At 50.7% G+C, this 14,915-nt stretch overlaps 1 protein-coding gene across 1 annotated transcript in view; it reads left to right on the top strand.

Moving 5' to 3' along the window:
• The window catches only part of MEGF9 (multiple EGF like domains 9), a 37,394-nt gene that overhangs the window by 12,719 nt on the left and 9,760 nt on the right, over nucleotides 1–14,915 (top strand). The window contains exons 2-3 of the mRNA XM_085239674.1: nucleotides 5,084–5,273; nucleotides 11,660–11,796. Of these exons, the coding sequence (XP_085095800.1) occupies nucleotides 5,084–5,273; nucleotides 11,660–11,796 (327 nt within the window). The remainder of the gene's footprint in view (nucleotides 1–5,083; nucleotides 5,274–11,659; nucleotides 11,797–14,915) is intronic.

The raw sequence follows: 14,915 nt of genomic DNA, 5'->3' as shown, positions 1-14,915 counted from the left end.
CGCTAAACATTCATTTGGCCTGTTTGATGTTACTGCAGCTTGTATCATAAACATTTTAGGGCCACATTCTTTATATGAAAACAACTTTCAAATACTGTGCAAGAGACCCAGAAGATTTCTCTATCTATGGAAACTCAGTGTTAGGTGCAAATCGCCGCCCAGGGCTTTTTGTCCCAGCAGGGCTGATGGTTGTGCAACCTGTTTGTCAGTTGATCTTGTGCCTGTCTGCAGGGTTTGATGCTTCAGTCGCACACCTGTATGTCTGGCTGCGTTGACACGCGTTGCTCAGGAAGGAGCTGGTTCAAAGCTTGCTGTGCAGGTTGCTGGCTTGTTCAGCATCAAAAAGGACAGCAGAACAACAAATTGCTTCGTGCCTGCGCTGCACGGAGGAGCTTTCACCAACTGCTAGGAAACCAAATGCCTGGATGTTTGACTGCAGGTGCAGGAAAAGAATAAAAATAACTCATCCTCCACATCTTTGAGTTTGTTTAAGGCCTGCTGCTTGTTGTTGTGCTCGGATAGGGGACGGGGACGGCCAGGAGCCATACGCAGCCCTTGGAAGCCCAGGAGCAGCTGAGCAGTGACTGTCTTGGCTGCACCCCAGCTGCCTGCCCCACGCTGCTGAAGTGCTGTTGGCGACCCAGAGCTGGCACCTTGGCGTTGTGTTTCTTTCCAAGTGATAAGAGATGGATTTAATCTGATTTAATTTTCCTCAACGAACACGTTTAATCTTTTAACGATATTACAAGCGGTGTATAAGCATTGAGAAATCCTTGTCTTTTCTCCCCTACTGACCCACGCAATCCTTTTATGGAACAACACAAGTGATTCCTGTAAAGCTCTTAACAGCATTAACATGTGCTGCTCTGTGCTGGCAGCATGCAAGAATTCATGGTGAGGAGCTGCGTCAGGGGATTGCCAAGCTGGGACTGGGAAAGGCTGTGTCTTAGGGGGTGATGGGCACAGCCAGAGTCCAGGGAGTGTTGGGACATCACTCTTGGCCATAGGGTTTGGGTGGTGTTGTGTAGAACTGTAGTTGGACTCAAAATAAGGGAGAAGGGGAGGGCAGGCAGAGCTTGCACTTGGGGATGAAATGCAGGGAGAAGCCTGTGCTGAATGAACAGCATCACTGAGCCTTCCAGGGTGAGCTGTTATTGTGTGCAGTGAGCACACTGCAGCACGCAGAGGTGCAGTCAGTGCTGCTGTAACACCTGGGAGATCAAAGCAGTCCTGGGGAAAGTTCTTGGGGCTGGGCAATGGATAGAATCCATGGGGCTTGTGGAGTTACAAAGAAATGTTGTGTGTTGTTCCCAATGAGTAGGGGACTTTGTTCAGGGTGTAAGGTGTTTAAGGATGTCCCCAGCAAATATAGGTTTTATACAGGCATCTTGATGCATCTCACAGCGATTTCTTCTTTTGCTGTTTTGTGAATATTTCAGCAGCTTTTAAATTATTTACTCATTAAGTGCCTTAGTTGGAAGAAGGAGTCATGCTTAAAGCGCATGCAGGGACCAAAAACACGGCATGCAAAAAAAAAAATAGGATTCAGAAAACATTTTTTGCACTGCAATGAGCCCTTCAGGACAGCCTGCTGGGGGTTGTGCTGTGCACGCATTAGAAATGCTCACTAAAAGCAGCCCTGGGGCTCAGTGCTGGGCTCAGCGCTGTGTTCTGTGCCTCAGGGCATGGCTGGGGATGTGTTTGGTCCATCAGTGCGTGCACGGATCCCAGCAGGTTCCTCATTGTGTCGGTGCTGCTGAGCAGAACTTTCAGTAATCCTACAGTGACTGTGTGCATCCAGTAGGCAGAAAATCCAGGAGTAACTCTTCTCTGGTTTATTGGCAGCCTATGACTTTTGCATAATAATTATTCCATTCAGGCTTGCTGCTGGCTATAATTGCACTTTAAATCTGGGTCTTCTGCACTGTGAGCAGCGTGCCTGTTGCTGCAGCGTGTTGGGAACCTGCTCCGTTCCTCCAGCTGCCTCTGGAACTGGCAGTGAATGGTGAAGGTTGAAACGCAGCTCATGGAGGGAGCGATGTTTCCTTTTTTCAGCTGGAGGAGTAGCAGCACGTGGGAAGGGTGCAGGCTTTTATAGTGCCTCTATTCAGGGATCTCACGGTGTCACTGGGCTGCTCGTTAATTAGAGCCTGCCAGCACCTTCATGAGTGAAGGTGGTTGTTCTTATCATTGAGAGCTGAGCGCTTTGAGAAGAAAGGAAGGAAGGGAAGGAAACCGTGATGCTTTAGAAGTGAGGAAACTGAGGCAGCGAGGTGCAGAGCATGGTGAGGAGCTCAGAGCAGAGCCGTGACCCTGGGGGCTTTGCTGTGCCTGCTGCTGAAGGCAATGTGCAGCCAAACCTGGTACCTCCAGCCCGGCTTTCTCTGACCCGTCTCATTAGGCAGAAGCTCTTGGTAAGGTGTTTGTGAAGGTTATCTTCAGAAGCAATATGTCTGCTTGACAGAACAGAATAAAGGCTCTGAGTACTCAGGTCCGGCCAGGAGCCATGGCAGTGCTCCCTTATCTTTTTCTCCCATCCCCACTTTCTGTGATTCCCACACCTCAAAGGCAGAGGCTTTGTTACCACGTTTCCTTTCTGCCTGCAGATCGCATTTGCTTTCTCCAACCCGGCAGCCGTCAGGACACCAAAGTGTTGTCTGAATTAAGCCTGGGGTTTTCATAGTCTGGTACATCATCATGTCAAACCCTGATGCTGCGCTCGCCGCTGGGTTTTGACGCTGCTGTCTGCTGCTCCTCTGCTTCCCACCAAAGGGCATTGAGGGCACGACTGGAATCCGTCAGCCGAGTGCAGCAGAGTGGACTTTTGTCCTTGGGGTACAATGTGTGATGCTTCTCTGTTTCCGAAAGTCCTCCTGGGTTCTCGAGGGAGGAAGGCCACATGGGGCGGCTGTCCCTGGGGAGATGTGTGCTGGCCCTGTGGTGCTGTGCCTTGCACCCAGGGGCAATTATTTCCTGGGCTCAGCACTCCCTCCAGCCAGCCAACACAAAGCTCCTTTTGCCTGTGTTAGTTTGGATTCTTGCAGCATTGTTTCCTCTATGGGGAATGTGGAGCCAATGCTGTTTGCATTGCTGTTGAGCTCGGCTGCTGGAGCTGAGCTGCCCCTGGGTTTGGATCTGACTTTGTGCAGTTTTGATGAGCAAGGACCTGCGAAAGAAAAGGAGGAAAAAAAAAAAAAGAAAGGCACCCAGATGATAGTGTGTGTTGGAAGGCATACAGCTCCCAAAGCCCGAGGGAGCCTCGGCCCTGCCCATGGAAGGAAAATGGCATGATCTACACGATCTGTAGCTGACACCGTTGCTGAGCTCAGCCTGCAGCTGGCTGTGGTGCAGCCAGGCTGTTTGGGATCGCAGTGCCTGGGGGTGGCCTAGCCCCAGCTCTTACCTCCCATTTGGCTCCTGTCCTCTTGTACATCATGACCACAGAACCAGGTTGATCCCCTCCTCCAGCACAGCCCTGTCAGCTACAGCACGGATCGAGCTTTGAGAGATATTTTGATGTGTTTTTGACAGACTCCAGTGCAGGTGCTGCGTTGGCTCAATGCATGTTTTCATGCCTCGCTCTGGCAAAAACCCAATACCCACATGGATGGGGTTCCACTGGGTTAATTGAGCTGAGAGCTGGGCTCCTGTGTGAAGTGAGTTCTGGATGGGTGGCTGTGGGTTTCAGGGTGTTTGTCTTACTTGCTGGCATCAGCTTCACAGGTGCATAGGTACCAAGTGACTTCCATGGGGGGGATGACTTCCCGGGTGGAGTGGCAAAGCCCCAAATAACTCATCTTTTTGAGTTGTATGTGTGTTGAGAGAAAGCAGACAAGCAGTCAAAGCATGGTGAGGAATTTAACAAGCACCCATGGTTCATTGGGGCACAAGCATGCAGTTTAAGTGTTAAATAACCTTAGATCCTAGCACTGACATGGAGCAGCATCCTTGGGTCTTTGTGGGGTGCTTGGAGCCTGGTTGAAGTCAGGTTTTTGTGTGCTGGGGGCCTGTCCTCTCTTCTCTGCAAGGTGCCCCAAATGTGACTTTCCTCAGGGAATAACAAACAGCAGCGCTTGCGTAAAGCCCTGCTGTGCTCTTTCTGAAAATAATCCTTGTTTATAATTCACACTTGGCAGTAAAAGACTGTAAATTATTAAGGCACCAAATACTTTGCAGTGAAGAAGCAGAGATAAACCTCGTGTCAGAAACAAATTGCTGGGGAGGTTGTTCTCTTTGCTGTGTTAGGCACTTGGAAATATTACAAGAAATAAAGTGTGTGGGGACTGGGAAGGCACTGCTGATTCAGGTTTGTTCCTCTCTTAAAACATCGACTGCTTGGTGCTTGGTCTCATAGCCTTATGAAGGATGAGCATCCCTGGAGCACATATGTGGGTGCCAAGAGGACATGTGGGTCTCCAAAGCACGTGTGTGCGTTCATAAAGCTCAGGGGCAGCTGGTGGTGGCCATCATGTCATGGGCAAGGCAAGCAGGTCTCTACTGCCCAGCTCCATCACCCCTTGGTTAAAGCTGTTTCTGTGCTCCTGGTATGGAGCACGGATTTACAGGGGGCTTGGGCTGCTGCAGTTGGGACCTGCAATGGGAAAAGGAGGGTGCTTAGCTCCAAAATGCATGGAGCTCAAATCTGGTCAGCTGTTGGAGGATTTTGTATCCTCTCTCCATGAGCAGTGGTCCTACCCAGTGCACCATATAGGTGTGTTGAAGATGTCTTTGGTGTAAGGACAATCCCACTGGTAAACTAGAGATGGGAAGTGGAGGTTCTTACAGTTAATGGGTTCATCACCTGCTAATGGTTTTCAGAGACTGATGGAGGCAGGGAGGGATCCCTGGAGGTGCTCTGCTTCACCTGGGTCACCCGGAGCAGCTTGCCCAGGACCACCAGCACTGTTATTTTACCCCGATATCACCTAGTGTTGCTCAGCTCCTGACCAACCACGTAACCAGACAATGATAACCATGATTATATATGTGTGTGTGTATATATATTTAAGCGCCTGTAATATGGCTATGACCCAATCCCTGTGTCCTCCACACACCCCTTTCAGCCTCTCTTTCCCTCTTGCAGGAGAGCCATGCAACTGCAGTGCTGTGGGGAGCAGTGGGTGCCACGACACTCCGGGACACTGCACCTGTCTGCCAGGCTATGCGGGGCTGCACTGCGAGCACTGTGCCCATGGGTTCCACCCCGACCACAGCCAGCACTGCCTGCCCTGTGCCTGCAGCCCCACTGGTGCCCTCGGACCCAGCTGCGATGAGTGAGTAACCAAACGACCCCAGGTGGGGTTGATGAGTGGGCTGGGGGAGGTTGAGATGCAGAGCAGGTATGAATCATAGAGTCGTGGAATGTCTTGGGGACCTCAAAGATCATCTCGTTACAACCCAAGGCCTGTAGATGGGTCATTTTGGCTGGTGCTAATTGGAGGTTATCGGTGGTGGCAGGGGCGGGTGTGGTACCGGGGTCTGCCCTCATCCGCCCCATGGCTCTTTCCCTGCCTGGACTTTACCCCAGCCTCATTTACCTGAGAGAGCTGCCGCAGATGCTCCTGAATTGCTGCATAATGAATGTGCTCCTCTGCTGGGCGTTCTGCTGTGCTGGCATTGCTCTTGTTGTCTTTTGGGGTTTGGTCCGGGCGCCCTCTGTGCTCAACACCTGCACTCTGCTGCCAAGGCTGGTGCTGAGTCAGAACCGCAGTGTCCTGCAGGGACATGCTGTCTGTAAAAATTTGATGCCTTATTTCTTTTCCAAGCGCCCAAGCCCTGCATTATTGGCCCTTTTCTGGTGGCGTACATGATTAAAAAATCAAAACCTAAATGCAGTTCTTCACTTGGCTGGAGTGACCTTTTTATTGAAAAGGTGGCTCTGGGGGGTGTGGAGTTTTCCACCCTGCTCAGGACCAGGCATACCAACAGCCAGCTCCTGCTTTGTTGACATTAAAAATACTGCCAGCTGTTTATGACTGTTATTATTATTGCTATTATTACCATTAGAACTAATTAAAGCAGCAGCCAAGAGTTAACTTGCACAGGTTAATTCCTTCACCCTGGTTTAAGAAAAAAACACCTGCTGTTCTGAGCAGAGCAGCATCATGGATGTGGCCTCCAGCAGCTCCTGCAGCTGCTGATTTCTGCCAGCCTGGAGCTGGGGCTCAGGGCAGCAGAACACGTGTGATGCATTGCTGTCAGCTTGCTCAGACTTCTGCCAAAGTGCCTTTTAAAGCAGCGCCGTATGATCGTTATTGGTATTATTTCAAGGCATGCTCTATCCGTGTGCCATCATCTGGCCAGCCAAAATGCTGTTTATTAACTAGACCACAAATAAAAAATAAAAATCCCTTTCCTCAGGCAAGTCATTGATCTGGGGAGTGAACATTGACCTGACGTGCTGTCGCCATGCCTGGGCTCCGCAGCTGCTAATCAAAGGTCGCTTTTAGTTTTAGTTCTCTATCTGGGAGTCCCCTCTGGAGGCTGTGAGTCAGCAGGGCTGGGTGCTGCTGTCAGCAGGGCTGTGCTGACATTCCCTGGCACCGCTGGGTGGGCACCTGCAGTGCAGAGCTGTGCCTGCCTGCCCATCCTGCGCCTTGCTGGGTGTGATGCTCCCGCTGGGAACTGTGCCCAAAGCACAGGATGGGAGCGGTCAGAGCCTTCTCCTGCTGCAGAGGCTATCTCAGGGGATGGTGAAACAGCCTTCCTGTGGAAACCTGTCCTCTGTCTGACTCAGTGAGTAACGCAGGGTTCCAGGCTGCAGGAAGCAGCCCACAAAGAGGAGGTGCCGAAGGACTTTGTGTCTTTCCCTGGCCAATGCCGGGCAGCCCTGCACGTCCCTGAGCCCCACAATGCGGCTGTGTTTGCATCTTGCTGGGAGTTCACAGCATGGCACGCAGCACCTGCTGGCTTTTCTTCCCGGTGGCACATGAGCAGGCGGCCCTGTGTGGCTGTTGTCACACTCTGTGCGTTGAGATGTGACGTGGAGAGATGCTGTGAGACAGCACTGCCCTGCAGAAGGGCTCAGGGCTCAGTTCCCCATTTCTCTTTTCTATGCAGTTGTCTCTTATCATTGTGTTCAGAGAAATTGCTGGTGGAGGGAAGCACCCAGTAGGACCTTGGGGACAAGAATGCACTGTGGTTGTGTGTCCCAAAAGAAAACAGGAATATGTTAAAGTGGGGCGTTGCAATGTTTGATAATTCACTCCAACTGCCTGTGCCTCAGTTTCCCCACAAGCAGAAGGGCAATGGAGAGCACGAGTTCCATGTGCTGCCTTTGCAGTTTGCTTCATGCCCTGGGCCGCAGCCTGCACGCTGCTCTGCTCACTGCCAGCCTGGCAGCTCTGAGATGTGGTCTTGGTGCAGCCATGCTTCGTGCCTCAGGCTGGTGTAAGGCATGTAGCAAAGATCTGCTGTCACTTGCTTCCATTCTGAGAAGAAAAGAAAAAAAAGAGATAATGCATGCATATAAATGCCAGAGTGTTAATTCAGAGATGTTTTGCCCCCTCGAGGGGATCAGATGCTTTGTGTTTGCATTAAAAAGAATTAAAGCAGAGCATCCCTGAGAGCATTTGTACATGGCTGTGCCCTGGAGCAGGGATGTGGTGAGGCTGGAAGGGGAGCAGCCTCCCCCTGCATGCCCTCCATGTGCTGGGCTCTGGTTGGAGGGGCTGTGTGGGATCCTGACCTGGATGGATTTGCAGAAGCACTGTGATGAGGGTAGGAATAGCAGCACCAGAGAGTGCCCTTTGTGAAGGTCTTTGACTAAGGCCTGAGGGTTCTGGGGCAGCTGGGCTTGCAGAGCTCTTTGGGAGGGGAAGGATGCAGTGAGACCATGGGGAAATGTAAACATGGAGCATTAGTTTTGCTGGGAGGCAGTGGGGCAGGGCAGGAGCTGGAACCAGGCTGGGCGTCTTGTGGTGTGAGGCCATGTGGGGTGGAAATGGGGGGTTTGTTAGAAAAGGCAGATCTGTGGAAAGCCATTTGTGGAGCTTCCCCAGCCTTGTTCCCAGGATCTCTACCCATCCCAGCTCAGAGGGTTGTTAGGGGGAAGGTGGTGGAGTTCTCATTCTGCATGCAGAAAATGCTCATTTTCTGTCATCAGCGTCATTCGCTTAGAAATGTCTGTGTTGCCATCCCATTGTATCCCAGCAGCCCAGTAAACCACACTGGGAGCCCAACTCCTCAACGACTTCCAAAACAATGGCTCCAAAAAGCCATTTTTCCCTATTTCATATCTGAAACACTGTGCTCCCTTTGTGGATCAGCCGAGCACAAGCAGTGGCTCATTATCTGCAGGCAGTGCCTTGTCAGCATCCTTCTGCCAAGAAGAGATCTTTTTCATAGCGGAAATTGTTACATGTGGACGTCATAAATGTAGAAGAATACCCTGGCAGAGCAGATTTTTTTTTTGCGTGTGCACTTTAATTATCCAAATATCTCTTCTATTACCAGCTCCTGTGCTTTACATCTGATTGGTTCTCCTCTGCAAGCAGGTGGATGTTGTCCCTGCACCCATCTGTATTGGGGTGCAGAAAGAAGAGGGAAAGGACTGAGTGAATGGACACCACAGTGAGCGGCAGATTGTCATAATCTCCCTTACAGTAATTTGGGCTGCTCAGAAATCCTGTTACTTGGTTGATTTTCCAACAGGCTTTGCTGTTCCTGTGTTGCAGGCTTGCTGCTCTGATGAGCACTGCCTGCCCTCGCAAAGATACCAGCGTGGCTGTTGGAGTCCTTCTGACTGCATTGTGGTTTTAGGGAGATGCTCAGCCTGATTTCAGGCTGCCCTGTGCCTTCCTTCTCCCTGCATTGAGGGATTTGGGGCACGGAGGGGCTCCGCTGCGCAGAACCATGGGCAGCAGCCCATTCCCCATTGCTGAATCCTGTTCTGAGTCCGTTTGAGTTCTGCACTCTGTAGGGCAGCGTTGGTATCCAGTGGCATTGTGCTCTCCCCATTGAGCTCCCTCTGAGCACTGAGGCAGTGCTGGGGTGGAGATCCCCAGCTTTCCCAGGGTGGGATGCGGGGTGTCCCCGGCGGGGGGATGCGGTGGCAGGGCTGGACAAGGTGGCCCTTTGACACTCACAGAGCAGCCTTTCAGGGTCCCTCTCCATCGAGGGCTGCCCTCTAACCAGGCGCCCTCCCCCGGCACAGCGCGAGGAATGCGGTGCACAAAGGCCCAATGTTCTGTGCCATAAAGCCCCACTTCTTCTGCCTGCCACAAAGGCGGCTCAGAGCTGGGCATCGCTTCCACGAAAGCGTTTGGGCTTCCAGGGGGAGAGGGGAGGTGAAACCCAAGGGGGCTTTTCCTGTTCCAGGTGTGCATGCTCTGTGCTTCTGAATGAAGCAGGGAGTTGGGAAGCCCATACGTTGTGCCCTGTGCTGACACCTGTGGGTGTGCCCTCCTTCTTACCCTGCTCCAGAGTCTTGCCAGCCTTCTATATTAAGAGAAAATTTTTAAATGAAAGCACAGAAGGTTGGTGCTGGGACACATTGGTTGGCCCTGGGGCTCCTGATGGCAGCTGGGCATCCGTGTTTTGGCTGGCAGCTGGGAAAACATTCAGCGTGAATTTCTCCCATCTCTTCTCCTTGGGAAAGAAAAGAAAGAAGAAGAAAATAAACTATTGGAGCTTGCTAAGGGTTTTCTGTTACACCATTAAACCATGCACAGCATGCCTCCAAACAGCCCTAAGGCTGTGCTGCTCATGTGCCCATCCATCTTGTGTCTGTTTGTCCCTTCTCTTTAGGGCTCTCTACAGGAGCACAGCTCCCATCACAGCTGCATGCTGCGATTTCTCTCGGACCACAGATATTTTTGTGCTTTCATTATTTTCCTTGCAAGGAGGCCTCAAGTTCCTGTGCTGAGCAGTGAGGGGTTTGGACACAGCTCTTTGTGTGTCCTTCCCCGGCCATAAGTCCTGGCTGGGAGTTACCTGTGATGCTCTGCAGCGTCAGGCTGAGCACAAGGTAGGATGCTACAGAGGTGGGACCCCTTTGTGCCCTGCTCCCAGGGCACTCCCAGGAGGGTTAAAGCTGACTGAGATGCTGGGATTTGGGGGCTGGCTCTGTCCCATCCCATCCCTGCATCACTTTGTCGAGAGCGACAAGCTGGCTGGCTTTGGTGGAGTTAATCCCAGAAATGGAGTTGAGCAATTGATGTTGCTGCATCAAAATGTTTCCTCCCTTCCCTCTCCTTCCCCCCACCTCCCCCAAAAATGAAATTCCTGGCGTTGGCTCAAAATGCAGCTCCGTTCTCACTGTGCGAGTATTGAACTGTGGCTCTTTTCTTTCAAGTTTCTGGATTTTTATGGGCACATTCGCTCTGTTAACAGGACTTTTTTTGTGGTTTCGACGCATTTATATCATTGACCTTTGCTTTAAAAAGTGTCTGACAGCCCTTACTGGGCTGGGGCTATGAAAAGGAGTGTTGTAAGGGGGCTTTATTCTGTGGAAGCAATGACCACAGGGAAAGCTTTATATTTGCTGAGTGATTTAATTCTTGCACATGCAGAACCTGGCTCTGTGCCATATGTAACATGTTGAGAAAAGGTCTGCTTGAGAGCCATTAAAATTAAACTTTCCAAAACCTTTTTTTTTTTTTTTAAATAAAAATACCTTTCTTTCCTGTTATTTTTAAGCTCACAAGTAAAATCAAGAGACGCTGCCCCAAAATGCTCCATTGAGTGGAGTCAGTGGGGAAATAAACCTTTAAAAATGTGGGAGTCTGTGGAAAGGTGCAGGAGGATGTCAGTAAATATAAGCATGATCATGGGGCAAGGGGCAATAACATGGGGCTCTGCACTCTGGGAAATCCCCATTCTGTTGTTTTTCCCTGCTTGGTCTCTGCCCATCCCCTGCCCTCTTACAGGAATATCTGCCCAGCAGTGGCCAGAAGCAAATAAAAACAAACTGCTTTCTGTTTGCTCTCGTTGTAAACACTGTGACAACGTTTGGATTAATGTCAGGTCTTGTGAAAAGCTTTTTAAAAGTCAAACATTCGGAGCTGCTTCACAGCATCATCCCTTTGAATTCCGCATCTGCCCGCTCCAATTCTGGATAGTGGTCTGAAGAGCCAGGAAACATCGCGTTGCTTCTGCCTTCTTGTAATTTGTCCATTAAATATGCCTGAAATTTTGTATTCTGCAAGTGTTTAATTGTGTAGCCTTCCGGGCTGACTGCTGCATTTTGGTGTGCCTTGGAGTGCTTCCTTTTCCTTTAGCAAGTGAGCGAAGAACAGAACTACAAAATCACGTTCATTTCTAACAGAAGCAACGTCTTCCCAGAACGTCACAGTGTAGCGTGTTTTAATTAAAAGCAACACATCGAGCTGTTTGGAGCCTCGATTAGTTGGAATCAACAGATTTTTCTGGGGGCTTTCAGAAGCAAATAGCGCGGTGCTTGCGCTTCCCCGGGAGGAGTGAGGGAGAACAATGGGATGCAGGCACTGCTAAATGCTAAATGGGGGAAGGAAGGGGTGAGCAGGGGCTGCATCCCGTGCTGCCCAGGGGTGCTTTGTGGGTTGTGGTGCCTGCATTGATCCCTTCTCCTGCAGGAGACCAACCTGAGCACCCCTGCTCATTGCAGGGAGTTGGACCTGATGGCCTTTAAAGGTCTCTTTTTGTGATCTTCTGATTTCACTGCTTGTTCCTCTCCGTGCAGCAATGGGAAGTGCCGGTGCAAAGTCGGCGTGACAGACCTGAAGTGTGACCGGTGCAGTGATGGGTATTACAGAGCCAACAGCACCTGTGAGCCGTGCCAGTGCAACAACCACTCCAACACCTGCGACCGCCTAACAGGTAACTCTGCCTTCCCCTGCCGAGCACCGCGCCTGCAAGCTTCGCCTCTTTGTCTCCTTTCCTGTTTTCACTCACCCGACTGATCTGCATCTTTGTGCTTTGAGTGCTCGGGATCATCACCGTGAGGCTGAAATTAAGACGTAGGGCAGGGCTGGGGGGAGTCCTGTTCCCAATGAAGCCGATAGAGGCTGTGTTATTTGCTTCAGGCTGCAGTGCAGAGCCTTTATCCTGCAGTCTCTATCGGAAATCAGTGCTCCATTGTTCTCCTGACACAACACGGGCTCTTAAGGAGCTTTTGTTTCAGTGCTGTTTACCTGGAAACATATACTGTGCTGGCAGTGACGTAAGGTGACTGGTATTGCCACAGATTATGTAATTAGAGCTGGGAAAAAACTGGCAACGTCTAATTACTATTGCCTACTTCTTGTGAATTTGCCTCGTTTGTTTTCCTTGATCATCCCTTTGCTGTCTCTTGTGCATATGGGTGCTGAAGGGGTGCAAGTGTTGAGGCTCCTGTGCTTGGGTGGTGTATGGGAGGGCAGGGGGAGGCTGAGCTGTTTCCTCTCCCCACTGCAGGGAGAGCTCCTGGAGGAGCAGCTCTGTGCAGACAGCACAGTCCCCACGTAGCAACGGCACTCACCCTGTAACATTCACATTCTCATCAGATCTTCCAGATTGCAATGTGATTCTGTACTATTTATCCAGGAGCTTATCAAGGAGCAGTCATTTCAGAAATGCTGTCCTTTTTTTAATAGCTGACACAGTGGCAGAGCTTATCAATATGGTGATCTGGGGCAGTTTTGGCACCTGCTCCTGCAGCATGCCCTAGTCCTGCTTCCGTGGGCATGTTCCGGGTCTGCACTCCTTAGAATTGAATTCATTCATTCCTACTCTGAACTTCAAGCATGGTTTTATGTCCTCTTGCTATTGCAGGATATGGGCTTGTAGTTAAAGCTGTGCACACTTCAACTCTGATGCTGATTTGGAGCTGGCTGTGTGGGTTTTGTGAAGGAGTGAGATAATCTGCTCTTCCTTCTTCTCCTCCCACGATGATCCCCCTTTCTTGATTCAAACCCCAGTTTACAGCCCTGGCCTCTGCAGCTCAGCAAAGAAAAGCTCTCATCTCAGTTAATGAGCTATTGTTGATTTGACAAAAATCCTTTTTTTTTCCTCCCTTTTCCTCCATCTGCTTTATTTGCTGCCGGAGATGGGGGAACCCAACAAAACCGGAACAGAGAACAGTCGATAAAAACGAGCTCCGACGTCTAACAAGTAACACAGTGCTCTCAGCCTGCTCTAGAGACTGCACTTTGTGTGACCTCCCCAGCTTCACATCAACTGTGTGCAGTCTTTGTCAAATTTTCAAGGTTTTTTTCCGCACTAATGCTGTCCTTTGGGCTCCCCCTGGCGGCTCCTCACAGCCTGTCTCAGCTCAGCTCTGCCCAGGAGGAATATTTAGAATTACTGGGCTGGAAATTGGGCAGCCAGAAGTCCCCATGTGGCCTTGCTTCCTCCGCTGTGACCCTCATGCATGGTGTTGGGGCTGTGCGGCTTCAGTTGTATCCAGCTGGGGTGCAGCCAGCCCTGAGCCGTCCCCAGGGTGTTATCAGGGTGGGAAGAGCTATTAATTATTAAGGCTTTCCAACATTGATACTCGATTGCTGTGCACGGCTGAGCAACCTGCTGACTCATTGGAAGCGCAGCCATTTCACAGAGCAGATAAATGCTGGTAATTTCCACAGGCAGGAAAGACACTGGGCTTGAAATGACCACAGCTGTGCAGAGCACGCAGGTGTGAGCCCAGATTTATGCCCCACTGAAGCCTGCAGAGCACAGTTCAAGGTACCCTCGGTGCTGATGGAGCATACTGGCTTTCCAGCAGTGGCTTTGCACAGGGCAGCCTGGCAGAGCAGCTGATTGAGGGCTGCAGCTGTGAGAACAGAGAACAGGAGGTGATTTCCCCTCTAACTTTGCACGTCTCCCACAAAAACCACCAGCTCGTGTCTGGCAGGCAGCCGGGAGCAGAGCAAACAGTGTGTGGGAGCTGATGCCGAGCAAGCATCCTGACTTACCAGGGTGTTGTCAGCACTGCCGTGGGTGAATCAGCCACTTCCCCAACTCAGCAGCTAACCAGGGTTTGCTTCGTCTCCTTGGTGCTGGACTTGGGATGCTCTGCTGCAAAGTCATTGCTGTGCAAGGAGAGAAGCAGGAGCCATGCAGTGGGCTTGCATGGGAGCCAAACTGCTTCAAAATTAATGAGAAATTCTGCTGTGGTTGTGTTAATAGTCAGCATTAAACCAGTTCAGGATATTAGATGTGGTTAGCACTGATAGGAGCAGCACTGCTGGCGTAGCTTGGGAAATCTCCTGTCAGTGCTCAGAAGTGCAGTGGATGTGTAGTGCTAGCCTGGGTTGTTGCAAGGAGGCTGTTGCATTTTCAGAGTCTTGTGCGGGGGATTTAATCAAATAAGCATCCCTCAGGTCACCACCACCTCCAAGAGGAGCCTGCTGAATTACAGGATGTTCCTGTTGATGGATGGCCTTGTGGTTGATTTTTCTTTCTCTGTTCACAATAATATCAAAATGCAATTTAGAGGGCCATTAGAATACAGCCTCCATGAGACACAGCTTGTCAGTTTTCTGATTCAGGGGCTTCCCCTGGCAGGTCTCCTCTGTCCCTGCAGGAAGGTCACCGATTGCTGCTGGCTTGTGCCCCTGGCAGATGTTCCTTCTGTGCTAGGAATGGGGGGAGCTGGATCCAAACAGGTGGGATGCATCTGTTGGCCCCCACAGCAGTGCAGTGGCATTTCTTTATCAGCTCTGTAGTGTGGAAACACAAAAAGGGGCAAAGGCATAAGCTGGAGGGAAATCCCCTTGCAAAAGTGGGACTTTAAGCATTGCCATACTGGCTTGCTGTTACAGATACTGCTTCAAACCCCTTCTGTTGGGGAATATTTAATATTGATAGCATGTGTTTACCTGCCTTGACCTTTGTTGGGGCTACCTACTTTTTCACATTATCTGTGTGTGTGGAACACTGTCAAAAGGCCATAAGAGTCCAAGGCAAGTCCTAGGATTGTGTTTTGGCTGGAGGGCATCCTGAATCACCTGTAAGCTCTG

Source organism: Meleagris gallopavo, chromosome 19 (genome assembly GCF_905368555.1).
Source record: "Meleagris gallopavo chromosome 19, MGAL_WU_HG_1.1, whole genome shotgun sequence".
NCBI lineage: Eukaryota > Metazoa > Chordata > Aves > Galliformes > Phasianidae > Meleagris > Meleagris gallopavo.
The sequence above is the reverse complement of the archived record's forward strand: the minus strand, read 5'-3'. Positions and strand labels throughout refer to the sequence as shown.